Source organism: Palaemon carinicauda, chromosome 32, assembly GCF_036898095.1.
Source record: "Palaemon carinicauda isolate YSFRI2023 chromosome 32, ASM3689809v2, whole genome shotgun sequence".
NCBI classification, from domain to species: Eukaryota; Metazoa; Arthropoda; class Malacostraca; order Decapoda; family Palaemonidae; genus Palaemon; species Palaemon carinicauda.
In genome coordinates, this window is record NC_090756.1 from 77,807,470 (window position 1) to 77,834,899 (window position 27,430).

At 41.8% G+C, this 27,430-nt stretch overlaps 1 protein-coding gene across 4 annotated transcripts in view; it reads left to right on the forward strand.

The window, feature by feature from the left end:
- LOC137625394 (protein SCAI-like) overlaps positions 1-27,430 on the forward strand; it is a 273,253-nt gene that overhangs the window by 45,113 nt on the left and 200,710 nt on the right. For 3 of the 4 annotated variants that reach the window (XM_068356266.1, XM_068356267.1, XM_068356269.1), the window contains exons 2-3: positions 19,727-19,924; positions 20,142-20,252. In XM_068356266.1, coding sequence (XP_068212367.1) covers positions 19,727-19,924; positions 20,142-20,252 — 309 coding nt within the window. The remainder of the gene's footprint in view (positions 1-19,726; positions 19,925-20,141; positions 20,253-27,430) is intronic. The other variant, XM_068356268.1, reaches the window with a different exon arrangement.

Genomic DNA, 27,430 nt, shown 5'->3' on the forward strand with positions numbered 1-27,430 from the left:
CTTGAACTTTGGTTAGCGATCCTATTCACAGGCTGGGATCAGCTGTATACTCTTAAAAAGCCATTTTAAAGACAAGTTATTTAATGTATTATCTTCTGGGGTATAGTGCGACACTTGTATTCATGAAATGTGACACTGTTGGCGCATTCGCCACTGGGTGGAAATTTATTTCTATATGAACACTATGTTGTATGGATATTTATCCATATCTAGACATAGTTAGAATTGACTATGCATAAATATAGGCATAATTAATGTATTTCTATTTGAACACTATGTTGTATGGATATTTAGCCATATTTAGACAGTTAGGATTGAATATGCATAAATATAGGCATAATTAATTTAATTCTATTTGAACACGATGTTGTATGGATATTTATCCATATTTATACATAGTTAGAATTAAATACATGCATAAATATAGGCATAATTAATTTAATTCTATTTGGACACGATGTTGTATGGATATTTATCCATATTTATACATAGTTAGAATTAAATACATGCATAAATATAGGCATAATTAATTTAATTCTATTTGAACACGATGTTGTATGGATATTTATCCATATTTATACATAGTTAGAATTAAATACATGCATAAATATAGGCATAATTAATTTAATTCTATTTGAACACGATGTTGTATGGATATTTATCCATATTTATACATAGTTAGAATTAAATACATGCATAAATATAGGCATAGTTACGTTCATAAATAATTTTTTTTTTTTATTTATTTTTTTTTTTTTTTTTTTTAGGTAAAACAAAAGATTGGCCACCCGTGGTCTGAGTGATCTCCGACTGTACCGGATCTCCGGTAACCATCCCCGGTACAAACAAAGGTCCGTCATAGTGACAACGTGAACCAGAGGAAATCTAATATTAACCTCAATGCTGATCGCCTGTACGATATCCGGTTAAGCCGGAGATTCGATGAAAAAGAAACCGTAATAATGAAACTGTGAAATCCTCATCGGTATCACATTGTTAACTCCGGTTCTGGACGTCTGCTTGATCACTGTTTGTATGGGAGATCCGGTAGCAAAGGCTAGTCCCCGTGAGATCGTGACCGTCACCGGTACGATAACATTAACCTCAATGAATGTTTGAGTTATCTCCAGCGTAGCCGGAGATTCGATGAAAAAAGGGGCCGGAAAGGTGTAATTGAGATCAAACATGACAAAGGTTCGTGTGCAAAAAGGTCTCAGCCGGAGTCTGAGTGCCGGATTTCACCGTTGCACTCCAAATATCTGACTAGTTCTCACCCAATGAGTATCCATTATAGCGGCGTATAACTCAAGGCGGAGCTAAACATAACTCAAGGCGGAGCTAAGGGTGTCGGTATAAATCGAACCCAATTAATGACTCATACACCAACGTTCCTACTAATAGTGTTAGCTATATTAACAGTAACCACATCAATAAAACGTGTATAACATTAAACGTACTATCATCAACTCTGATAATAAGAGGAGGCCTGAATAACTCGTGAACGTATAAAAACGGAGAACGGGAAAATCACCTCCCTTACTCGAGCTAATAAACGAGCACCCTATGTTCTCACTCTCAAGGTTACATAATAAAAGCTAACATCACACAATAATATAAGGAAAGTAAAATAAAACTGATTGTTTTTATTTTATTTTTATTTTTCCTTTTTCTTTTTAATTTTTAGTCATTGTAATAACCAAAAACGAAGAATAACGACAACGTAACCAATAAATAAGGATATAGTCTAAATCGAGCCTTCCTGGGGCGAGTACAAACTAACAGACTAAATCGCAAACGTTTAAATCGCTATTCGGCCAAAACCATTGTTGGCACTATAATATCCAAATGTTTGTATATTTGTAATTTACCTAATGTCTGATAATGACATAAGGATAAATAACTTAAAGCAATCTGCCGACCTGCAAGGGTCGGGGAAGCAGTGACATGCCCTTAAAATAAATATAAACACCAGCCTTAGCTAAAGGCAAGGCAAATATAAGTGTTAAGTGTATGGGCGACCTCCGGTGAAGCCGGAGCGTAATGAGATGTCCTGAATAATGCCGTCTTAGCCAAAGGCAAGGCAAATATAAGTGTGAAGTGTATGGGCGACCTCCGGTGACGCCGGAGGATAATGAGATACCCTGAATAATTCAATTGTGGCTAATAATTCAATTGTGAAGATATAAAAGCCAAGCCGCAGCTAAAGGCTAAGGCTTAGATCATAGCAAAGCGTATTTACAACCTCCGGTGAGGCCGGAGGGAGAAGAAAGGTCCTGAATAATTATTGTGAATAAAAACACAATTGTAATAACAATGGCTATTGTGGATATGGCCGTGGCCTGAGACCGCAGTAAGGGCCACCGGAGGGTCGTATCTAAACAATATGAAGCCCGTCCCATGTAGTAAACAATATATAAATATAACAATAGAACGAAAGTCATTGAGAATCCCTCAAGCCGGAGTAGAACTCAAGGCGGAGTGGAAAACGTTCATAAACTACTCCCGAGCCGTAACGGGGAGAGGACGAACACGGACCAAAATAACGCTAACAATTGAAAAGTCACGAAAAATAAATAACTCGTAAGTTATCATCCACCCCGAGGGGGAGAGGTGAGGGAGGGAGAACCCGTTGAACGCACAAAACGGAAAACGGGAAATCCGCTCAACCACCAGAGCAAAGAAAGAAAACGAGATAAAGGGGTAACTCGTGACTGCGAACAGAAAACGGGGACCCCAATCTCTCGCTCTCTTGGACACAAAAACAGGACTAAAAATCACACAACACTATTATAAACGTATAAAATAAAAATGTACATCCATATAACACTACGATCGAAGAATAGCATCTGCTAAAACTTTAAATAAATAGCACAGTCGAGTGACGAACGCCTCGGGCGGTTACTAAACAAAAACAAAGCTAAATCGCTATCTCGTTCGTAGGCTGGACTTACTAGCAAAAAGTACCATGAGCATAAATACACAAAAAAATAAAAATAATAACGGTTCTAAAGGCATAAGGCCAGGGACTTAACCAAGAACCTAAGTGACAGAGTACTAAACGGGCAGATAAAGATGAATTCCCAAACAAGTGAACAAACAATGGCCGCCATGAAGGCCAGACGGGAATAATAAAACAGACTATACTGGATATAAAACAAAAGCCCGGTACAATAAAATACTGTCAAAACAAACTATGGTACTTAACATTGGAATGTGTGAAGATGGAGCTTCGGACATGACAAAATAAATCCATGACTGTTAAAAACGATCGAGAGCACCACAAATTACACACTATTCTATCAGTCCAAAAAGAAGGATGTTGTTCAGATGGCGCTCGCGTCGTGGCGTGGGTGGTGTGGCGCTGGTGGTTGGCAAGGGCCTTTGTATCGGCCCATCCCTTTGACGAAGGAATTAACTAAATGGAAGACAACCTGTGAATAGTGGATTTCACGCGCCTTTGCTTTATACACGACACCCTAAAGGTGCTCGCGCGAGGGTTGTAACCTCAGCATTCCATGCTTTTATCTTTCTCTGGTATAATTGGAAGGTTTTATCAGAAAAGGTATATAAGAAGGACTCTTTTCACCCGGCGCCACAGATCGACCCAGAAATGTTATTTTTATTAATAAAATAAATTTTTGAATATACTTACCCGGTGATTATATATTAAAGGACCCTCCCTTCCTCCCCAATAGAGACCCAGTGGACCGAGGAGAAAATTGAGTTCTGTGTTTACATTGAGTACTGAGTACCTGCTCGACAGATGGCGCTGTTGATGTACACCCCCTACCTGCATAGCGATCGCTGGCGTATTTTGAACGTAGAGTTTTTCTGTCGGGCAGCAGAGCTGCAGCTTATATAATCACCGGGTAAGTATATTCAAAAATTTATTTTATTAATAAAAATAACATGTTTTATTCCGGCTGTGACCAAGTTGTGGAATGATCTTCCTAATCGGGTAGTTGAATCGGTAGAACTTCATAAGTTCAAACTTGCAGCAAATGTTTCCATGTTGAACAGGCTGACATAAGTCTTTATCGTTTATATATGAAATATCTGTTTTGATGTTGTTTCTGTTCTTAAGATATTTTATTGATTGTTAATTATTTCTTATATTTATTTATTTCCTTATTTCCTTTCCTCCCTGGGCTATTTTTCCCCGTTGGAGCCCTTGGGCTTATAGCATCTTGCTTTTCCAGCTAGGGTTGTAGCTTAGTTAATAATAATAATGGAAAAGCAGTACACTCTTACTCTTGCTGCCTCTCTAATTTTGGCCGTATTAATTTCTTTGCTTTCTCTTTCTTGAGTGAATGGACAATTATGAAAACAGGATGATTTGTTTGATCAATAAATTAAAGGAGAAGAACAAGGATATGTAGTTGTTTCTGGATAAAGCCACAAATGTGTGACACCTTTATGTGCAAACATGTCTTTGAATTTATCCTCTTTTTGTTCCGACAAGATACAAACTCTATGATCTTTACTATGGATATAGATGTTAGTGCAAGCTGTCAAACGGCTAGAAAGCTTTGAACGAGGTGTCAACAACCATTCCGGTTATTACGAGTGTTGTCCCCCCCCCTTGTCTCACTCATACCTTCTTCAAATCACTGACTATGGCAAATGAAACTTTTTCTCTAGGGATTTTTTCCCGTTGACACTTGCATCTTGTGGAATTTTTACTTGAGTTGGAGACTTCATTAACCCTTTGGTTGGTGACAGGAAAGTAACTGTTACCCAGGTTTACCTTTACCACTTTGGAATTAGACTTCTCTGCAGTCTTGGGATCAGAAATCCTCTAGAGAGAGGAAGTCTGTTCCATCTGTGCTTGCCAATTCATCGGTGGAAACATGAGCAACTTGCATCCCAGGGAATGGGATTGATTAGCATTTCAGCCTCGCTTCTTGGAAGCAGTTGCTTTGCGACCGATCCCCTGACTTAATTGGTGAGTTAAAATGTTCACATTTTAAGCTACGTCTCGGTGCTCTCCACCACCGAAGTAAAACTTAGTCTTTCACTTGAGAGATATGCCTGCCTTTTTCTCCCTCTGAACCCGCCAACCCTTCAGGGTTTTCGGTAGAGGCAGTCGCCAGCATGATCTGCTGTCATAGCCTAGTAACTTATCTATCCAGGCAGCTCAGAGGCATTCTAACGTTTTTGACACAACTGCACCCTGGCTCTTCGGAGTTATTGGGAGAACTAGGTGGCTGTCTCAGTGCCCGTTGGCGTCAAGGTGAAAGCTGGCCTTTCACTTGAGAGTTTGCTTAATACAAGTGATCTCTCACCTCCTCATGGAGATGTTGGCGCCAAAGGTGAAAAACCTTCTGGGAGTATTATTTGGAACAAGCGAACACGGCATCTTGTAAGATGGGCTCGCAGTGAGCCCAGATTGCAGCACCAAAGACACGGAATAGTTTGGTTTAAAACAAGTAATGTACATTGCATGCGATCCAGTCTAGTACGCAACTCAGAATCGCAGCCTGATCCTGACTCACAGCAAACCTAGATCACACTGCTGCTCTTTAAGCTAGTGACTGTTGGACTAGGCCCCTAACATTCATGAAGCAGATACTTAGGAATCTAAAATAAGTGGTTTTACCGCTACACGGACATCACTCAAGCCTTTGAGGTCAAGGTTGTTTTTCTTACGAGAAACTTGTGTTCCTGCGATAGCTAATTGTAAGCTTGCATACGCTATCCATTGTTAACATTTTAAGAAAGTGTTTATGGGATCAAATTCCTTTGAGAGCCTGAATCTCGACTGTCGCAAGGCAGGAATAAATTTTTTGGGGATTTGTCTTTTTCTATTAATATCTTTCTCTCGTAAGGTTGCAATAAAAATCCCGGGTTAGCCTGTAAAGGTTCCAAAATTTTTGGATGGATTGACTCAGGAATTCAGAATTCAGTTGTATGAAGGAATACATATTGCTCTAGATTTGTAATGTGTCTTTTCGTGAATGCATGATTATGATCGTGCATTTGACTATCTTAGAGAAAGCAGCAAGAATTCATACTGTATGTACTTGTGTAAGACAGTAGCTGCCTTCACAGAGTTTAGAAACAATAGAACGCACAAGTACAATGGATCACATTTGCCTCGCATTACTCATGGCATGAGATCAACCGTGTTTCTATCTGCTACTTCTCTTTCATTCAGTTTCTTGAAAGTTTTATGCAGACAGATTTCTTTTGGACAAACTATTGTTCGCACATCAAAGTTACCTGCTCATTGAAGTCTCTGTCAGTTGATGGCGATTGAACTGAAGAAAATGGGTCCATTTTCTTTTGTGTAAGTATATACAGTAGTCTTTAAAGACCGTTCTGTCAGAGGTTCAATGAATACTCTTACTGTTCTTTTCTTTTTCATTTGAAGAAAAAGGTTTAACCAGCCCTTCATTGAGTTGGAAGAAACTATATTAGTTGAACGCTGTTGAGTTTTCTTCTTAAACAATCCGCGATTGCGATCTTTTAGCTCTTGCCACTCTTACTCCGGGCGAGCGAACATTGGATCGATACTGCGCGACAAGCAGTTCTGGAATATTTATATGCAACAGATAGTACCATTGTCATCGGAATGTTTTCCACCTGTGTCGTTTTCACTAATCTGTTTAGTGGTTTACCACTATTTTTGTAGCTCCTTCTCTAGTTCGCTTTCTCAGAAGAGCTACACTAGATGGGCTGGTAGGGTTCACATGTTTTAAAGAGAATGGCATGACAGTAAATGTTCACAAGTTTTATTCCCTCCCCTGTCTGCCCGTGGGAGTGATCCATCCAACACCTCTAAGCGGGTTAATTAGTGGGTGAAAAGTAAATTGATCCTAAAAGTACAGACCTGACCAGGTGCTTAGGTTAGCAATGCATTATTGAAGGCAATGCATTTACTTCCCAAGGTCTCTTAACAGGAAGGGAGCTAATAGAGTAGAAATAGGAGCTGGCACCTTGGGCACCAACAGATCCTCTTCCATTCAAGGATCTGCAGGATAGTGCTTACGAGAACGCTCCTCTCAGAATGAGTGCATTCGGTGAACTTTCTTAATGTGAGGATAGGCACCTTTATCCTCACCCCTCTGAGCTTGTCAACCGTTCGGGATCCTTAGCAGACACTGGCTCACATTCTCAGCCCAGATTTCGTGGTCTCTTTCATGGCCTCTGTTTTACGAGGTAGAAAGGTCTCATTCAAGAACATGTACCAGTGGCGAATTTCATCCATTAGCTTGTGCCAGGGGCAAGTCTCGTTTCGCAAGCGCTCACCACGAGGGAATCTTGTGTCACGAGCGCATAGTAAAGGCGAGACTCAAGCAAGATTGCGAACTAATGGTGAGTCGCAATCCTGATCTATTTTGTCTCCAAGCATGATGGCTCCTCAAGAGCTAAACTCTCAGGAGCTCACAGTTATTTATACGATCCTCATGCTACCCAGTGCCTCCTTACTGGGGTCAGCCTGGTTCACCATCCAAGCTTGTTCTCTGCCCTCAAGGAAGTACTAAAGTCTTTTCTACCCGGAAAGATATTGTCTCCATTATCGAGCATGCTTCTCGAGTTTTGCCGCGATCCACCGACCCATGGTAAAACTTGGAGAAATCCTTTTTCGAACCCAGAAGTGACTTAGTATTTCTTGAAATGCAGACAAACACAAGGGAAAGTTTTCTCGTTGCTGGTAGAATCGTAAAATTCAAAGAAGTGGCTCGTCAGTTATTGGTGCAAAGCTCGCTACGAGCCCGTCTGTGGCAGTTCCTGCTGGGTCGGTCACCTGGCCCAGTCAATGTGTTTAGTGGCCAACAGTATCCTTTGCATGCGGTCACTGCAGTGGCAGCTGAAGACCTTTGGGTGTCAGGCCAGGTATTCTGGAATGCTAATTCTGGGGGCAGTTGGAGCAAGGGGAGACCTGAATTGTTGGATCTTGGATCCAAACCTTTTCAGAAGGGTGGATCTTTCTCCCTCTCTTTAGTTGATGCTCTTCATGAATGCATCAAAAGAGTTGAGGGGGGTTTGCCCACCTGCTGCAGTACAGGTCCTCCGAACTGTACCAAGTCAGATCGGCACTGGCACATAAACCTCCTGGAGTTGAAAGCAAGTGACCTAGCTTCTTAGCAATACCATTTGGGTTACATCCAGACAAGCAAAGAGATTTTGTTTCACAGCATCTTTGCATCTAACCATTGAAATGCTGCAAAGGACAGATCTTAGCTGATAAACTGAGCAAAAAGTATCAGGTAGTTGGTTCTGAGGGCTCAGTGGACCTTCTGATAGCAGACAAAGTTTTGACTTTGATTGGTTTGCTGATATAGACCTGTTCTTGACGTCCCTCAACCGGGAGTTTTCAGCACAGTATACTGTCTGCCAGTACCGTACGCATAGGTAGCGCTTCAGGCAGCCTTCCAACTTCCATGGGACATCAGGGATATCTACTTATTCCCATGGTTCTGCCCAATGAGGAATTCCTCATCAGGATAAAATCTGTAAGTAACCTATCCTTGATGTGGATAGTCCTGTTACTGTATAGCTATGTGCAGAATTTTACCTGACCTTCTTTTACTGCTAACAGAGGTTCTAGGTAAGCTTCCTTTCTCCCCACGACTTGTTACACCAACCACATCTTTATATTTACAATCAAATAGTGGGATCCCTACAACTCCATGCATGGAGGTATCCAGCATCTCACTTAGGGAGGGTTTTTGAAACTAGTAGTGAAACAGATGTCTTGTCACCTCGGGAGGTCCCTGACCTCAGTCTACCAGGCAAAGTAGGCAATCTTGTGTGTGGTTAGCATTACGGAAGGGTGCCCTCTCTACTCTAAACCATGCTGCCCCTAATCGTGGAATTCTTACCTTTTTTCTCCGAGAGGAAAACTCTGCTCAGTCTCAGCTGTAAAAGCTATTGTTCAGCCTCAAGCCAAGTCTTTGGACTGAGATGGGTTGCTAATTTCTCCTTGGTAGAGCTGTCCAAGCTCATGTGGAGTCTGAACAAGCTTGTCCTCAGTCGGAAAGAAGAGCATCTTTAAGGAACTTTATCCTTTCCTAGAAAGCAGCACTTTCAACTGATATATAACTCACAAAATTGTTCGTCTTGCTCTAACCTCTGCTAAGGAGTTAACGATTTGCATCGTTTCCCCCATGACATCCCCCATACAGTGGAACCTCTACACACGAACGTATCTACATCTGAATTTTCCAACATCCGAAGTAAAATTCGAGCAAATTTTTTACTCTACACCCGAATTTTATTTCGACACACGAAGTAAGCAATTTTCGTCGTACCGGTTGTATGGTTGTATCCGAATTTTTCTACACGCGAAGTACAATTCGAACACGTTCCTACTCTACACCCGAATGTTTTTTTCGACACCCGAAGTAAACAATACTCGTACGCATAGTCGGTCCTCATAGCGCCTGAAGTGTTTTTTATTTCCGCCGATAGAAGGCAGCACTTCGACCTCGGAGGGACCCTCAATTAGCGCGGCTTGGGTCAGTCCTCTGTGCTCGTCGGCTTCTTGCGGTTGTGCTCTGTGCGTTCTGCTATTAACTGTTTTAATCGTGATTTTTTACGTGCATCCTTTAACGGTAATTTACGTAAAGTATGGGTCCTAAAATGCTAAGTTTTGCCAGTGGTAGTGGTAGTGGTGAGAAAAGGAAGAAGGAAATGCTTTCTTTAGACGTTAAGCAGGAAATTATTGAAAAACATGTCTGTGGCGTCCGCGTGAGTGAACTTGCTAAACAGTATGGCCGTAATATGTCGACGATCTCGACAATCCTTAAACAGAAGGAAGCTATTAAAGCAGTGAAACCTTCTAAGGGGATCACCATAATTTCAAAACGCCGTAGCCCTATCATAGGAGAGATGGAACGACTTCTGCTAGTGTGGATCAAGGACAGAGAGATCGTTGGCGACACCATCACCGAGACCGTCATCTGCGAGAAGGCGCACGCCATCTTTACGGACTTGAAGGAGGAGAGCTCTGGGGGTGATGCTGGGGAGAGTTCAACCGAGCCTTCCTCAGATGATTTCAAGGCATCTCGTGGCTGGTTTGAGAAATTTAAGAAACGGTCCGGGATTCATTCAGTTGTTTGCCACGGAGAGGTTGCTAGTGCGGACACAAAGGCTGCAGCTGACTTTGTCAAGAACTTCGAAAAGATCGTGCAGGAAGAAGGCTACGTAGAGCAGCAAGTGTTTAATTGTGATGAAACCGGGCTGTTTTGGAAGAAGAGGCCGAGTCGAACCTACATCACCACCGAAGAGAAGAAATTGCCTGGGCATAAGCCAATGAAGAATCGGTTGACTCTTGCCCTATGTGCCAACGCTAGCGGGGACTTTAAAGTCAAGCCCTTACTGGTTTACCATTCAGAGAACCCTAGGGCCTTTAAGGCACACAACGTCGATAAGGATCAGCTTCATGTTTTTTGGTGATCCAACTCGAAGGCCTGGGTCACTAGGCAGTTCTTTGTGCAATGGGTTAACCAAGTTTTCGGCCCTTCTGTGAAGAAGTATCTTCATGAACAGAAATTGCCTTTAAAGTGCCTGCTATGCCTTGACAATGCACCCGGACTTGAAGATTATATCTTCGATGAATTTAAGTTCATAAAGGTGCTGTATCTTCCACCGAATACCACCTCTATCCTCTAGCCCATGGACCAGCAAGTCATCTCTAATTTTAAGAAGCTGTACACCAAGCACTTATTTAAGCAGTGCTTTAATGTCACGCAAAGCACCAACTTAACTTTGCGTGAATTTTGGAGGAGCCACTTCAACATCGTGCACTGCTTGAAGATCATAGATCAGGCTTGGGTGGGATTAACTCGACGGACCCTCAATTCTGCCTGGAAGAAGCTGTGGCCTGATGCAGTTTCTTCCTGAGATTTTGAAGGTTTTGACCCCGAACCTGATCCCGTGGTGGATGCAGCGTAAGCCGTAGAGGAAATCGTCTCCCTTGGCAAGTCCATGGGTCTGGAGGTCGACGCAGATGACGTTACGGAACTCGTCGCCGAACATCACGACGAACTTACCACGGATGAGCTCAAGGAACTCCATGCTATGTCTGAGCACATGAGTGATGACGAGGAAGGGAGCTAGGAGGTAGAACATGTGTTAGGTTCGGCGCATATAAAAGAGGTGTTAGGAAAATATCAAGACGTGGTCGACTTCATCGACAAATACCATCCAAAGAAATTGCAGGTTTGTCGTGTAGTTTCGCAGTTCGATGATGTTTGCCTAACTCACTTTCGAAACATTCTGAAAAGCCGTACCAAGCAATTATCTATCGATAATTTCTTTAAAAAAACTGCGAAGCGAACTCGTGATGAAGAGGATGTAAGTGATTCGAAGAAAACGGCAAAGAGTGAAGCGGAAGAAAGTGAAACAAAGAAAACGGAAAAGAGTGAAGCGAAAGAAATTCAGTCAATTTTAAGTGTAGAGAGTGAAAGTGATTAAAATTACGGAATCATCAAAAAGAAAAAAAGAAAATGTAAAAAAAATATAAAATATTAAAAAAAAGAAAAAAAATAAGCTAAGTTATGTTAAAGTTCACTTAGTGTAAGTTGGAATAAGTTACGGTAGTGTATGTTTATCGTAGTTAACCTCTCTACCTCCTCGCCGCCCGTCCGTCTCCTCTCTGCGTAGCAAGACTAACAACACTTGCGCTGGAGTTTCTAAGGTAAAGTGACTCTAAAAACCCGTTTCTTATTTATAATTTTTTGCTAATTCTTCTTATTTACATGTCTATTATCTAATTTAGTGTGCATTATTCTCATGGGAAAATTATGTGTAGTAGTTTATTAAGAAGTTATCATAGGTTTTTGGGCTCAACCACGGATTAATCCTATTTCAATGTATTCTTATGGTAAAATTCGTTTCTACATCCGAACATTTTCTACATCCGAACATTTTCTACATCCGAAGTTGGTTCTGGAACGGATTAAATTCGTATGTAGAGGTACCACTGTACATGGGCATGGGGATAAGTCTCTCAAATTCACTCCTGAGTTCATTGTTATACTCAAATTCAGAGCCGACAATCTTTGTCGTCTGCTTTTGTGTTCTGTAAGAACTCTGTGGCGCTACTTAGACAAACTCAAGTATCTCTCCCACGAATCAAGCAGATTCAAAAAGAACTTTTCTGTTATGCACGTGCTTCTGATGTAGCCCTGGAAGGGTCAGTCTCCCCTCACTACCCACTACTTACAGACGTACACATAGGGCCCTATTTTGATTGGACTTATGGTAGCTGCATAGTAAGTGGATTAGTTACCTTAGCTCCTATCAGGACTATTAGTAGTCGTTCGAGTACCAAGGTTACGTTGTTAGTCTGGGATGAATGAAAAGGCATTGACTATCCTTTTTCTTTTCTTCAATCTTCCCCGCTTTTGGGGTACAGCATCCAAAGACCCTGTCAGACAGTACTACATTGGATCCATCTCTCTGGTTACGCCTTAATTTTTCTTTGCCTGCACATACACCGAATACACTGGCCTATTCTTTCCACATTCTCCTCTGTTCACATGCACTTGACAACACTTAGATTACCAAAAAATTCTTCTTTACTCAAGAGGTTAAGTACTACACTATAATTTTTCAGTGGCTACTTTCCTCTTGGTAAGGGTAGAAGAGACTCTTTAGCTATGGTAAGCAGCTCTTCTAGGTGAAGAGCACTCTAAACTCAAACCATTGTTCTCTAATCTTGGATAGTGGCATAGCCTCAGTACCATGATCTTCCACTGTCTTGCGGTAGAGTTCTCTTGCTTGAGGGTACACTCAGGCACATTATTTTATCTTATTTTTCTTCCTCTGTTTTATTCAAGTTTTTATATTCTATAAATGGAAGATCTATTTTAATGTTGTTACTGTTATTAATATATTTTATATTGTTCATTATTTATATCGTAGTTTATTTCCTTATTTCTTTTCCTCACTGAGCTATTTTCCTTGTAGGCCCTTGGGCTTATAGCATCCAGCTTTTCCAACTAGGGTTGTAACTTAGCAAGTAATAATAATAATAATGATAATAATAATAATAATGCCTCATATCACCAGAATATATGCTTTTCTGGGCTCCGACCTGTGCCGCCCAGTGAAATGCTCCTTTTACATCATTTCTAAGGTAAAAACTTTTATAGCAGTTTTTACCTTAGAAATGATGTAAAAGGAGCATTTCACTGGGCGGCACAGGTCTCTCGCCCAGAAATAGATTTTTCCTTCGTCAAAATCCCTTATTTATTCCTTGTTATGTCCCCAATCTCCTTACGAGGGTGAGTAGGGACATCTGGTCCCTTTTGTGTATATTCAAATACCTGTGAATCATACAAAGACCATGACAATCGCAGTTACATTCTTATGCTCATAATCACTTTCACATGTGCCTTTAACCCACTGGTATTGTCAGGCCATTGGTGTACTAGGTGTTAGGATGCTCATGCCTTGCATCATCATGCTCGGATGTAGCGATCCAGGGGGAAAAAGTTTCTGGTTTCCACTCATCTAAGAGGTGAGTCTTCATAGTAAAGATGCGAATGGTTTGTATTCGTGTCAGAACAAATGAAAAATTAGGAAGTCATTTGTATTTTTCCTAACCACACAAACCTGAGTTCTTTACTCATACTTTACATGACTTCACCTAACCCCGAAGAAAGTCCCGTGTGCGATCAAAGTGAAGAAGGTATGAGTGAGCAGGGTGTCATTCCTTCCCCTTACTACCAACGGTTGGCATCTCGTTAAAAGTTTTGTAGCCATTTGCCAGCTTGCAATAACATCCATACCCATGGTAAAGATCCCAGGTTTGTATAGTTAGGAAAAAATACAAAGTACCCCCAAATTGGTCATGTTTCTGTTTCGATAAGTATGACTGTTCATTCTTGAGTCCTTGCTATATGAGGCGATCTGATGATGCCAACCTTAATCTTAGTGACTTTGATTTTCTTAGGACATTGTTGGTGTTCCGTCTGCATGAAAAGGTCTATCGGCTGCTGTCAGTTTCTCTAAGGCTACCCTTACAATGTCTTCCAATTCCTGCTTCACCTATGGAGGCACTGAAGGATGTGACGCCTGATTGTTTTGTCTCTGTTGCTGTGGCTTCTTCCTCTGTGGGAGTGTCGCTTTTGGTTTCCAGTACTCCAAAGAAGGGGAGCAAGAAGTGCTCTATTTTCCTCTGCCTTTGTTAGATTTTTTATATGCTGCTACTTATAAGTAGAAGAAGCAGATGATATTATTAAAGAATTTTTAGGAAGACAGGGAGACAGGCAGTGCGGTACCAAGAACCAACCCAAACTGGGAAGGTTTCTAGGTATGCAGTACAGTAGTGTTGCTATCGGTACTTGGTCTCGTACTGAACATAGGCGGGCACTGTCAGTCGAGATGAAGGGATGTCAGGATGCCAGAAAACTTCAAATCAATCAATCAATCAATCGAGATGAAGGGCAGTGTCTTTTTTTTCCCTCTTTATGGACAAAATCTCTCTCTCTCTCTCTCTCTCTCTCTCTCTCTCTCTCTCTCTCTCTCTCTCTCTCTCTCTCTCAGTCCCAAGAACCAACCCAGACTGCGAGTGTCTTGGTAAAGGGGCTTATGTCTGGCTATTGTTGCTTGGTTTTGTACCCAATCTAGCACCCGCGCTATCGGTTGGGATGAAGGGTGCTACCCTTCTCCCCTTCTTTTTGTGCAAATGATTGAAGTACAACTCAGTCTCTCTCCTTAAGGTTACTAAATACTTTATTTCTGAAAAGAGAAAAATTTGCTCGCAGTGAAGTGAGAGGAACCACTGATAGGTAGCCTTTCTTTTACGAGCGACAAGACATTCCATCACGTAAGGGTGATTGGGAATACGATCCTCAGTTCCCTTGTGATCAATCCGTGACTTTCTACTGGTCACTCCCGAGCCACCACCTCCCGAGTATGGGAATGAGATCCCCTATCACCTGTTCTCTCTCTGAGAAGTTAGTCAATGGGGAGGGACATTTCCGAGCACTCATGCTTCCGGAAACAAGAGCAATTGACCATCCAGTATCACGTAATTGGTGGTGAGGTTCTCCATTATCAAGTAACCAGAATACATGTGACGTAACTGTTTGGCTCCCACTACCACGTGCTCTTTTATGCTCCAGTGGCTAAAGTATACAATTCACTACAAAAGTCAATGGTATTGTGAGGGCTAAAAGTAGTTCTGCTAATATAAGGAAGGGTGATCAATGATTGGACCTCCATTCATTCTCTTCAGGGTACACTCTTGGTTCCCTTCCTGGTTCAGATGGTGTATGCTTTGTGGGAAAAAAGGCCAACAACATCAACACCTCCCCTGAGACTCCTTTGGAGCTTGTGCAAGCAACCTCAGCCCTCCATCCGCGGGATCCTCCTCCGAAGATGCTTATACGACCAACCCTTAGCTTGACCTTGGTGTTGTCCGTCAACCCTCTCACAATGACATTCTCCCTCATCCTGAGCTCGCCCATCGGCCGATGATCTTCTCTAAGGATAACTCCTTTCTCGTCCTAAGTTAGATTTGCCCCATAGTGGGTAATCCCCCCCTAAGAGTTTGGAGTACTCATCTCTTTTCGACAAGGACAGAGACTCCACTGCTCATTCACCCACCTGTTGAGGTGTGAGGGTGGTTCTCTAATTTACGCAAATCCAAACATCTGGTCAGACTCTCAGACTTGGGCCTTACGTATTTTTGGCAGAACAACTTGTTTCATCAAGGTATCTCCGAGCTTCTATAGTAAGTTCTTTCCTATAGAAGTCTCCAGTTTTCATCCTCTCCGGCTGGAACAAGTTAATTCATCAAACTCTGTTTGGCAAGAAGGCATACAGTCAAACAATCAGTTAGTCCACAGGACTTCCTGAATATGTTCGACCACTAGAACTCATACTCCTGGATTCCAGGACATCCGTCATTAAGGAAGTATCTTCGATCATACAGGCATACCATGTGAAGGTGCAGTGCTTTGGTTTCGACAGCACCTCAGGTTATCACGAGAGTTTTTACCGTACTGTTAACCTGGGTCTACAGGATTGGCTTCATTCTTCGAAGACTTCGGGACGACTGGCTGATCCTAACAGACTTGGTGGCTTACCTTCGTCACCACCGAGACAACTCCTTGAGTTTACCGTGATCTATGGATTGAAGTAAACTCGAGAGATATCCCTGCTTTATTATCAGAGACGGTTATTTTTAGACATGTTCATCATCATCAGACTGCAGCAATTTTTTGCAGAACAACGGGGTCCAAGGTGGAAGATGGCGGTAGTCTCTTCCTTCTACAAGGTGCACTTTCAGCCAGCAGTGGTTACGTCTCATAGGTCACCTTTTCACTCTGGTTTGTCAAGCCCGCATCGGACTCTTTCAAATCCAACTTCTTCTGGGGAAGCTAGATCCCAAGTGGTTCAGCTTGAGGGATCTATTTTTTCTCTGGTCTCTACGGGATACGGGCTGGAGACATAGCTAAAGAAGATGATTGACAGACTAGAATCTCCGCCAAGGAGGGGTGCCACATGCTGTACCTCTCGGCCTCCAGCCTCTGGTCAGAGTCCGAATGGTACCATCATTTGAATCTCCGGGAGATGAGGGCACCCTTCCTAACCCTACAGCAGATACCTCAGTCCCTGGTGGGTTACTTGGTGGTATTGGCAAACAACAACATCAGGGGAGTAGCTCACGCAAAATAGACAGTGCGGTACCTGTTTTTGAAGCTCCTGTGTTTTCTAGCATGGGAGCTACTCAGATAGTGGTCCCCGAATGGTCTTTGTATGATCCAATGACCTACAAATTCCTGACTTTGAGGGGTTTCTCGACAGTGGATCTCTTTGTGACGTCCCTTAATAACGGCATCGGCTTTACTGTTCACAAGCCCCGGATCCCCAGACTCTACGGCAGGAGGTATTCAGGAACAGTGGGTCATTGGCGTTTTAGCCCTTTTCCCCCATACTGCTTAATAATAATAGTGCTTAACTAGGAAAAATCATCTGCAACCGGGCAATGATCCTCTTAGCTCCACTTATCATCTGCGGGATGGTTCCCGTACCTTCTTCAGCTGCTGACGGAAATCCGGAGCGAACTCCCTCCCTGACATGGTCTATTCAGACAGCCACATATGATCATCTTCCACAGAGCCGTAGGTCCCCTACATTCTTCACACCTTGACATTTTCTAACATCTTACACAGAGAAGCTTTCACAGCAAATTGCGAAAGGGTGTTCCAGATACCGTACCTGCGGAATTCTCCAGTTCCAGGCTAACAGGCTAGTGGGCTACGTTCGGTGGTTAGTGTCGTGGATGGGTAATTCCCCCCCTTTGTTGCCACTTTCCAGTGTTGCGGAGTTTTCTTGGATACATTCTGGGGGAAAAATCCTCTCAGTCTCAGCGATGTATAGCTACCACTTGTCTCACTTCGCCTTCAAGACAAAAGGAATTAACCTTTCCTCTGTGTCGGTAGTCTCTCCTCATACGGAGTCTTGAGCCTACCTGCCCTCAGTCAGAAGTTAGACCTTCTCCACGGAGCATAGTTCGCATCTTCCGATTCTTAAAGGGGGCCCGCCAAGGAGCTAGTACACCAAACAGCAGCTCTTCACCTGACCTTGCAGACTGGTCTCCCGTTCGTGTTGGCTGCAGCTGAAAGAGTTGGTGAATCCCATGGTTTGCCTTGGATGTCTCATTTACGGCAATGGGCAAGGTAATACAGTACTCGACTTTGTTCCTGGCAGCTCGGATCCCAGATTTGTGCCATTCAGATTGGGAGTCCTTCATAGCGTGACCAATAATCCAGATCAACAGCTACTATGCTGAGTAAGAACTTTAGGTGCTACCTTAAGAGACCTGCTGGAGCTTGCTCCCAAGTGTCAGCACTCTTTGTCAGCTTAGGGAAGGTAAAGAGAAAGACCACTAAGAACACGTTTTCGGCTTGGATTTGCAAGTTCATTGACTGGGCATTGAATTTTGATCCTTCCCCTCAATAGAGGAGACCTAGAGCTCATAACGATATGTACAGGAGTAAGTCCCTAGCGTTTAAAAGGAACTACTCTGTGACGCAAGCTTTGCGAGAGAGCTTGTACAGGAAACGTCAAATGACCTTCACCGCCCACTTCTTGCAAGCTATTTATAGAGATGACTCGGCCAATCAACTGGCTGATCTTTGACCCGAGGTTTTCCCGCAAATGCTCCGCACATAATAGGGAGAAACCTTAACACCTCGCTAAATTTGTGCATAGAACGGTTAGCGGCCTGAGCAATCTGTGTGATTGTGTGACTAGTCTAGCTAAGGCTTCTCAGAAACGAAGGAATCTTTGAACCACCCATAGATGGTGCCATAAAAATGAAGATATTGTTAATGAAAATCAAGAATAATTTTGGATAGCTCCCAGTTGTCCCTTCAGTTCCTTATTTTTTGAGGGCAGTCAGCTGTCTGTTTAAGCACTACCTTAGTTTGTATTTACTACCAATGAAGGATTTGAAAGCAAAATTTAACCAGAGATCGGACATCTTCAAAAACACAAAACATCACAGAGCTATGAAAAACATGTCTGAACCTTCGCTGGTGCTAAGGAGGAATGAGGGAGGGAGCGTGGGGAGGGGTAAGGGTGAGGGGAGGATGGTCGTAGTAGAAGGCAGCAGTCGGGTGTAGATCGGCACCTCGTAGTTCCGGGGGATGTTGAAGAAGGAGAGGTCTAATTGAGGGACCTATGGTCGTGGTTCTAACACACCCCAGTTACTATACCGACACTCATTAGAGTGAGCGAGCTGGGTTTATTCCTGGCATTCCATGCAACTTTTTCTCTGGTATATTTAGCAATATTTATACCTTAGAAATGGTGCTATAAGGAGCATTTCACTGGGCGACACAGGTTCCTCGCCCAGAAATAGATTTTTCCTTCGTCAAAATCCCTTTTTTAGCTTTGTTGCTGATACCCCTACCCCACTGTTATGTCAAAGGTGTCATAACTACACAAGAAGTGTGGCACTTCGTTACAGGGAGGTTTTGAAGGAGGAACCATTGAAGCATTTTTTAATCTACAATGGTTAACAATAAACTCATTTATTCCTGGATATTTTAGAGTGCCTGGTTTTGAAAAATATGTAAGAATAGTCTGTGCAAAATTTAATGAGTCTGTGTAGTAAAATTAATACAATTATTTAAAATTATTTTTTATAGATTTTTTATGGGTTCTGTGACACCATTCTTTTCAATTACTGTCCCCTCCCTCCTCTACTGATTGAATCAGTCAAACACTGCATAGCTTTACTATTGAAAAGAGTAAGAAAATATAGACTGATCATATTTACTGAAAAAATAAATTTGCTTTATATGGGTATCGGTTTAACCAGCAAAGAATACCAGCGAGTGACATAGCAATGATTTTTATCTAAGGAACATTATATTCTAAAACTGGATGTACTGGACTGTATATTAGAGTTTTGTTTCAAATAAAGTTTGATATGAGGTTATTATGCATTTTTTGGTATTAAACATGATCTGCTCTTATCAGGCAGACATTGGCATAAGACTTGGACTTTTGCATTATGACTTTGTACGTAGGCTTATCTACTTAGAATAAAGATCTGTTTTGTACACTTAGAACAATTTAGCAAGTAGCACAATTCATGATGTGCATTTTATTCTTTAGATTGCATTATTATCAAGTCAATCTCTAGCATGTCGTAGCAGTAGACGATGCTTAGCAACTATAGGCTATTATAGTCTGCCATTCTCCTTCTGTCAGGCTCTCTTATTTTAGGTATGTCTACTCTACCTTTCAGATCCTTTTTTTCCAGGGACCTTCCTCAGTATGGTCACAAGCAGTGGCAAGCTTATTTTGGTCGCACATTTGATATATATACAAAACTTTGGAAGTTTCAGCAGCAACATCGGCAAATTCTAGACTCGAAGTACGGGTTGAAGCGATGGCAGATTGGGGAAATTGCCTCCAAGATTGGACAGCTGTATTACCATTATTAGTAAGTATGATAATACTCTTACTGCAGGACTGTAATCTAAACAATAACTTAGTTTTCATTATGTTTCTTATTGTAATACTTAATGTAAATCAATATTATGATTTTAATTAGGAAAAATATATTTAGTTTAGCTGAATGATCATTGCAGAATAATCATGATTTTAGGCTTAATACTTTTATGTATGTACTGCATATTTTATATTTTTGCTCTTTACAGCTTGAGAACAAGTGAAACAAATTACCTCAATGAGGCATTTTCGTTCTATGCCGCCATCAGAGGCCGGGCTTACTACAGCAGAACCAGCAAAGATGATCGGTCTGTACAAATGTAAGAACGTGTCTACTTGTAGAGCCTTGTCACATTCCAATTTAGAATAGTAAAAATTAATTACCCTTTTCTTTCTTCAATCTTCTCGTCACAAAGATGGGAGCTTGGTCTACATATGCTTTATTCAATTGGTAACTTACTTTACTTACTTTGATGGCTGCTTTTCCGGTCCCATATAGCAGGGGAACCCCACTCTCTACAGGACCTCCATTGTCATTTTACCTTGTTCGTTCAGAGTATTTAACGTTTCATGTCTCATATTCTGCATTTATTGTTAAATCGTCACTGTCAAAAGACTCATGAAATAAGAAAGTCTTCAGTTTCCTCTTGAAAGCCTTAATGTCTTCAATCATTCAAATGTTTCGTGGGAGCTTATTATATAGTCTCGGGGCTGCATATTTAAAGGCTCTGGAGCCTACAGTAGACATATATCTAGTTTCCAATAATGAGAATTGATGGAAAGCCAGAAGGGACCCAAGATTTTTTTCTAATTGGCCTTTAAACAGAAATATTACGTTAATCATAATTTATCTTAGCTTTGCCAAGACCATTTGGTTGTGGTTCTGTTTATGAAACAATGTGATATGGAAATGTATTCTTAAGAAGTGTAAACTATTTTACGACTAGAATCTGTTACCATGGAATTTGAAGGGCATTTTAATATACAATTTACCTATATGATGTAGCTCTTTCAAAGGGAATTGATAAATTTCCCTATAGTGGAGTATAATCCTCACACCACTTTCCCCCAACACTCTCAGTCTGATGATTTTGCTAAAGCCTTATCTTTCAATTGGTTGAAATACAAATTCTATTCCCTTCTTATTAGTCATTGTTAATATTCATCTGCTTTTGTATATTTGCTGATTGAAGTTTGAACATTTTACAATTACTGATATGATTCTGCTGTGATAACAGTAACCACCAGCTCAGTTTTGGGCTTTAGTGTTTGGTCAGTCATATTTCATATAGTGCAGAGACTTTACCTGCCGTCGATTCAATGTTCTTGGAAACAGTGATGGCTCCAAATCCTGGGATCCATATTCAGGAGGTTCATGGTAATCTTAGTTGGTGGGTGGATGACAATAACTAACCATTTGGAGATGCTTCTGTTCTCGATGGCATCAAAAGAGGTATTGTTCTATTGTTGATAGGTAAAAATATCAGCGTTACTTCTACCATCGTAAGTACCTGAAAGAAAAGAAATATCGAAACGTAAGAATACAGAAAAGCTACCTTTAGAGACTTAGCAGTTTTTCTCTTAACGTTAAATGAAATACAGTTTGTTCCAATACCTAATACAAACCATTTCACTCTTTATTACGGATATATATTTCAACGAAAGCTGAAACTAGCCATAAAACTTTTAGCAAGGTATAACTGCCCGCAGCTAGTAAGTGGGGCTTGGGCTGGGAGTAGACCAGCCACCCTCCTCACACACACACACTGATGATATGACGTCACTTCATTTTGGCTCGGTAGAGAACAGACATGCTGTCTCTCTGTCCTTAACCCTTATGTTGTTCAATATAAACTGGCTGTTTCTTTATTTCATTTTCTCTTGCTGGAGCATATGTGATTCGTGAGGATCACTACGATACGGATTTGTCCTGTCGTGAAAGGTTGCCCTTGTAGCACCTTCATGTTGCCTGCAGATACTGTCCTTGTGCCCTTTTCCTGCGTGCAGAGGCCATTCTTGCTTGCATGAGTCTCCTTGTAAAGAATGTTGAGAGTGTCCATCCCCCCATTGAGTGATGGAAGAAACCCAAAAGGGATTCTTCTCCTTTGGGGTCTTTCTCGAAGGCGAAGAATTCCCGACTTCTTACTCCGGTGTCTCCTATCCTCCCTGGTGACTGCTCGGTTGGTCTCCAGAGGATGATTAAGAGTGGTGGCTGTTTAACCCCCAAACAAACGTTAGGTTCAGAGAACTCTGTCACTTCCCCTTACGAAGCGTTGCCGCCCATGGCCTTAGGGGAGTCTTTTACAGAGTCGGCTTTTGCCTTCTTAGGGATCTCGGGATCCCCCTCCAAGTAACAGTCTTTGGAAGCACTATAGCTAGGGACACAACAGGAGTGCACATCTGCTTTCCCAGGGGTCAACTATGGTCTTCCTCCTCGAGACACTGTGGTAGGTGACTTGCCAGAGCTTCTCGTGCCTTTAGCTGCTGCTGCTGCCTCCGCTTCTGCTCTTCCATCCTTCGTTTGTGCAGCTCTGGCGTACAAACGAGAACAGTTGCAGACTGTTTTTGCCTGTACATACACCAAATAGTCTTTATATATTTTCCTCTGTCCTCATACACCTGACAACACTGACATTACCAAACAATTCTTCTTCCTTCAAGGGGTAAACTAATGCACTGTAATTGTTCAGTGGCTACTTTCCTCTTAAGGGTAAGGGTAGAAGAGACTTTAGCTATAGTAAGCAGCTCTTCTAGGAGGACACTCCAAAATCAAACCATTGTTCTCTAAGTCTTGGGTAGTGCTATAACCTCTATACCATGGTCTTCCACTGTTTTGGATTAGAGTCCTTTTGCTTGCTTGAGGGTACACTCAGGTACTCGGTTCTATCTTATATCTCTTCCTCTTATTTTTGAAGTTTTTATAGTTTATATATGAAAGGTCTATTTCAGTATTGTTACTGTTCTTAAAACATTTCATTTCCATTGTTTATTACTTCTCTTGTAGTTTGTTTATTTCCTTATTTCCTTTCCTCCCTGAGCTATTTTTCTCTGTTGGAGCCCTTGGGCGTATGGCATCTTGCTTTTCCAACTATGGTTATACATTAGCTTGTAAAACTAATAATAATGATACAGTAGACCCCCGGAGTACGGCATCCCCAGCTTATGTTTTTTTCACGTCCCCTCATTACGACATTTATCCCCACCTAACGGCATCGAATTCCAAAACTCAAACTTGGCGGTTTTTACGCGTATGACTGTGCGAGTCACTAGCCTACCACCACGCTCATACGTCACTGCCTACGTCACTAAGAAGCTGGTCTGCTATTGGTCGGTGTCACGGCGTCACTAAGATGCCGATACTGTACGCTATTGGCCAAAATTCCTCCCACAATGCCTGAGAGAGATGCTGCCTCTCTCTCTCTCTTTGTTATATGCGCCCCCAGTTCAGAATCTCGTGTGCGTTTCGTAAAGACTTGATCTCGTGTGAGTGCTTACGATATTGTATTTTTTGTGCATTTTAGTGCTTAATTATAACTTTAATTCGTTAGCCAAGGGTCCCAAGATTGCTAGTGATGCTAAAGGGAGAAGTAAGAAGATGATTACTATGGAAACGAAGCTGGAGATCATAAAGAAATACGAAGAAGGCATGCGCATCGTTACCCTCGCTAGTATGTATGGCCGTAACCAGTCTACGATTGGTATAATTATCAAGAACAAGGAAGTCATTAAAGCAAGTAAGTCTTCTAAAGGCATGACTGTCCTTGCCAGTGGAAGGACCTCAATCAATGACGAGATGGAGAGACTCCTTCTTCTATGGATTAAAGAGGAGGAAATCGCTGGTGATACACTCACGCAATCGGTAATTTCGCACAAGGCGAGCGCCATCTTCGTCGATCTTGTGGAAGCCCAGAGAGACGGTGGAGACAAAGGAACGTCGCAGAAAGCTCCCCAAGAGTTCAAGGCTTCTCGTGGGTGGTTTGATCGTTTTAGGAAGAGGACTGGTATTCACTCAGTCGTCAGGCATGGAGAGGCGGCCAGTTCTGACTAGAAAGCAGCAGAAGAATTCCTCAAGAAGTTTGAGAAAGTAATTTCCAGAGAAGGCTACATTCCTCAGCAAGTGTATAACTGTGATGAAACTGGCCTTTCTGGAAGAAAATGCCCCGCCGTACATATATCACAGCTGAAGAAAAGAAACTTCCTGGCCATAAACCGATGAAGGACAGACTTAACCTCGCATTTTGTGCAAAGGCCAGTGGGGACTTAAAAATTAAGCCCCTACTGGTATACCACTCAGAGAATCCTCGTGCCTTCAAGGCACAAAATATCACAAAGGAGAGGCTCTCGGTAATTTGGAAGTCTAATGCCAAGGCCTGGGTCATGAGGACCATATTTATTGAGTAAGTAAACGTCTGCTTCGGTCCTGCTGTCAAGAACTATTTAGAAGAGAACAATCTTCCTCTCAAATGTCTCCTGGTACTGGACAATGCCCCTGCTCACCCTCCTGGCCTCGAGGACATCATTCATCCTGACTTCTCCTTCATCAAGGTTTTCTATCTGCCACCAAACACCACCCCTCTTCTCCAGCCTATGGACCAGCAAGTGATTGCCAACTTTAAGAAGCTTTACACGAAGCATCTGTTCAAAAGATGCTTCGAAGTGACCGAAAGCACTCAACTCACCCTGCGTGAATTTTGGAAGGGGCATTTTGACATCGTTCAATGCCTGAAGATGATCGACAAAGCTTGGAATGAGGTTTCACGGTGCACCTTGAACTCTTCATGGAAGAAACTGTGGCCAGCTGTTGTGGCAGAACGAGACTTGGAAGGTTTCGATCCCTCAACCGAAGACGAGGCCATTGATGATCCTGCCCCTGAGGGTGATGTTAAGGAAATAATTTCAATTGGGATGTCCATGGGGCTTGTTGTCGATGAGGCTGACGTCCATAACCTTATCGAGGAGCACAGGGAGGAGCTTTCGACTGAAGACTTGAAGGAGTTGGAGGCAATGCAGTTGACCATCATTCAAGAAGAGCACAGCTCTAGTGGTGGCGAGGACGGGGGGGAGACTGAAGAAACGACATCGGCAGAAATAAGGGAAGCTATCGGTTGGTATGAAAACCTTACGAGTTTCACTGAAAAAAAAAACACCCAGAAAAACTTCACACAGGTCGTCCTATGGAGAGTGTTAATGACTAGAGTATGAGTCATTTTAGAAATATGTTGAGGAATCGTCAGAAACAGGCTTCTTTGAATAGATATTTCTCCAAAAGAGAAGTGTCAGAAAGCAAAGATGATAATAGTGATTCTATTAAAAAAGCTAAAAAAGAGTAAATTTTAAAGTTCCAAAAAAAAAAATAAAAAAAATTTCAAAAGACAAAAATAATAAAAAAAAGCATTTTGAATTTTAAGTGTTTAATAGTAAGAATAAATTTATTATTAAGTGTACATAACATAATTAGCATTGATACGTTTTATATCTACCGTCTCCTCCCCCCCTCTGCCTCCACCCACTACCAGCTCAAGTCACGTCACTCCAAAGGTAAATAAAATTTAATTTTTCCTTTACAGTACAGTATATAATTTTTATTTATCCTGTAATGTTTTTGATTATATATTGTACAGTACATGTATATTATATATAAGTATACTGTAGTACAGTGCTTACTATACTATTTTGTTACATACTAATTTTCAGTGTTTTTACCAGGGGTTTTGCACGTACAGTGAACCCTCGTTTATCGCGGTAGATAGGTTCCAGTCGCGGCCGCGATAGGTGAAAATCCGCGAAGTAGTGACACCATATTTACCTATTTATTCAACATGTATATTCAGACTTTTAAAACCTTCCCTTGTACGTAGTACTGTTAACAAACTACCCTTTAATGTACAGAACACTTAATGCATGTACTACAGTACCCTAAACTAAAACAGGCACAAATATTAAAGGTGATTTTATATCATGCATTTCCTAAACATGCTAAAAAGCACGATAAAAAATGGCAACCAATGTTTTGTTTACATTTATCTCTGATCATAATGTAGAAACAAACTGGAGGTAGAGCTTTGCTTATTACCCAGACATATTTCCCATACTTTTCCCTTAGAACTACATCACATCTTCCTACTTTAGATATATAGATATAGATATATATATATATATATATATATATATATATATATGTGTGTGTGTTTGTGTGTATATATATATATATATATATATATATTTATATGTATACACATATACATACCAACATATATACATAAATACATGCATACATATATATATATATTACTGTATATATATGGGTTATGGAAAAAATCCGCGAAGTGGTGAATCCGCGATGGTCGAACCGCGAAGTAGCGAGGGTTCACTGTATAGGCTATCCTATTGCCCGCCATACGACATTTTCACCATACGATACCAACTCTGGAACGGATTAATGTCGTATGGCGGGGGCCTACTGTACTAATAATAGTCCCACAAATCTAAAACCTAGCTTCTGGTTGAGTCGAGCTGGGGATATCCCTTCGCATGATGTTCCCAAGTTTCAACCAATGCTACTTGGCCGTTAAGTCACTGAGGTGCCGAATTTGTACGCGTGCGTCGTCACCCATAATATGTATGTGTGCATCTGTGTGAACACCACATATTGTTATAAAGTACATGATGTGAATTGATTTATAACATGGACATCAACAGTAATTTTCCATGCTCTCTCTCTCTCTCTCTCTCTCTCTCTCTCTCTCTCTCTCTCTCTCTCTCTCTCTCTCTCTCATTATAAGTTTATTTTTCTTTAATATGCTAAGATATTTACGTTCATGTTGTATCAGTAATGTCTTTGACCTAAATCAGATAATTGGTGCATCACTAGTTTAGAAAGCAAGGCAACGGTGTATGTGGGTAAATCCCCGCCTTAACTCCATCAGAACCTTGGTTTTAGATTGCTGAGTGCGTTGGGGGACCCGCAGTATTTGAAGCACTGAGGTTCTCCATCCTGTGTTGACTGCCTTTCTCGTCTGCAAGCAAGGCCCTCCTCACCCAAGTAGTTGCCCCTCGTAGGGCTTTAGGAAATGAGTGCTGGATTTGTCCATGCGTCGTTCCAGATCTTGGCAGTATTGCTTCTTAGGGCATAACATATGTGGTACGGAGACTGTTTACAGTCCCAGCCTCACGCCGTCGTGTCCCTAGGACTCAAAGTGCTTTGTGAGGCCAGGACCTTCAGGACCAGCCCCTCGGGCTTTTTTCTCTCATGAGTAAGAACCTGTTGTTACTGTTGCGCTTTAGCCTTGGTTGTCACCATACGAGCGCACGCCTCTTCCTCTAACAGTGTACAAGGTTACTCCCCAACCTTCTGCTGGAGCGCTGGTGAGGGATTTTGCTTTACCTCACGTCGCTTCGGTACATGGGTGCATAGGCCCTAGGGTCACAAGTGAGTCTTGTGCATTGTTGCGCACCCAGCCACTAAACATTAGCGAGGGGGGTGTGCAAGTTCCTCTTG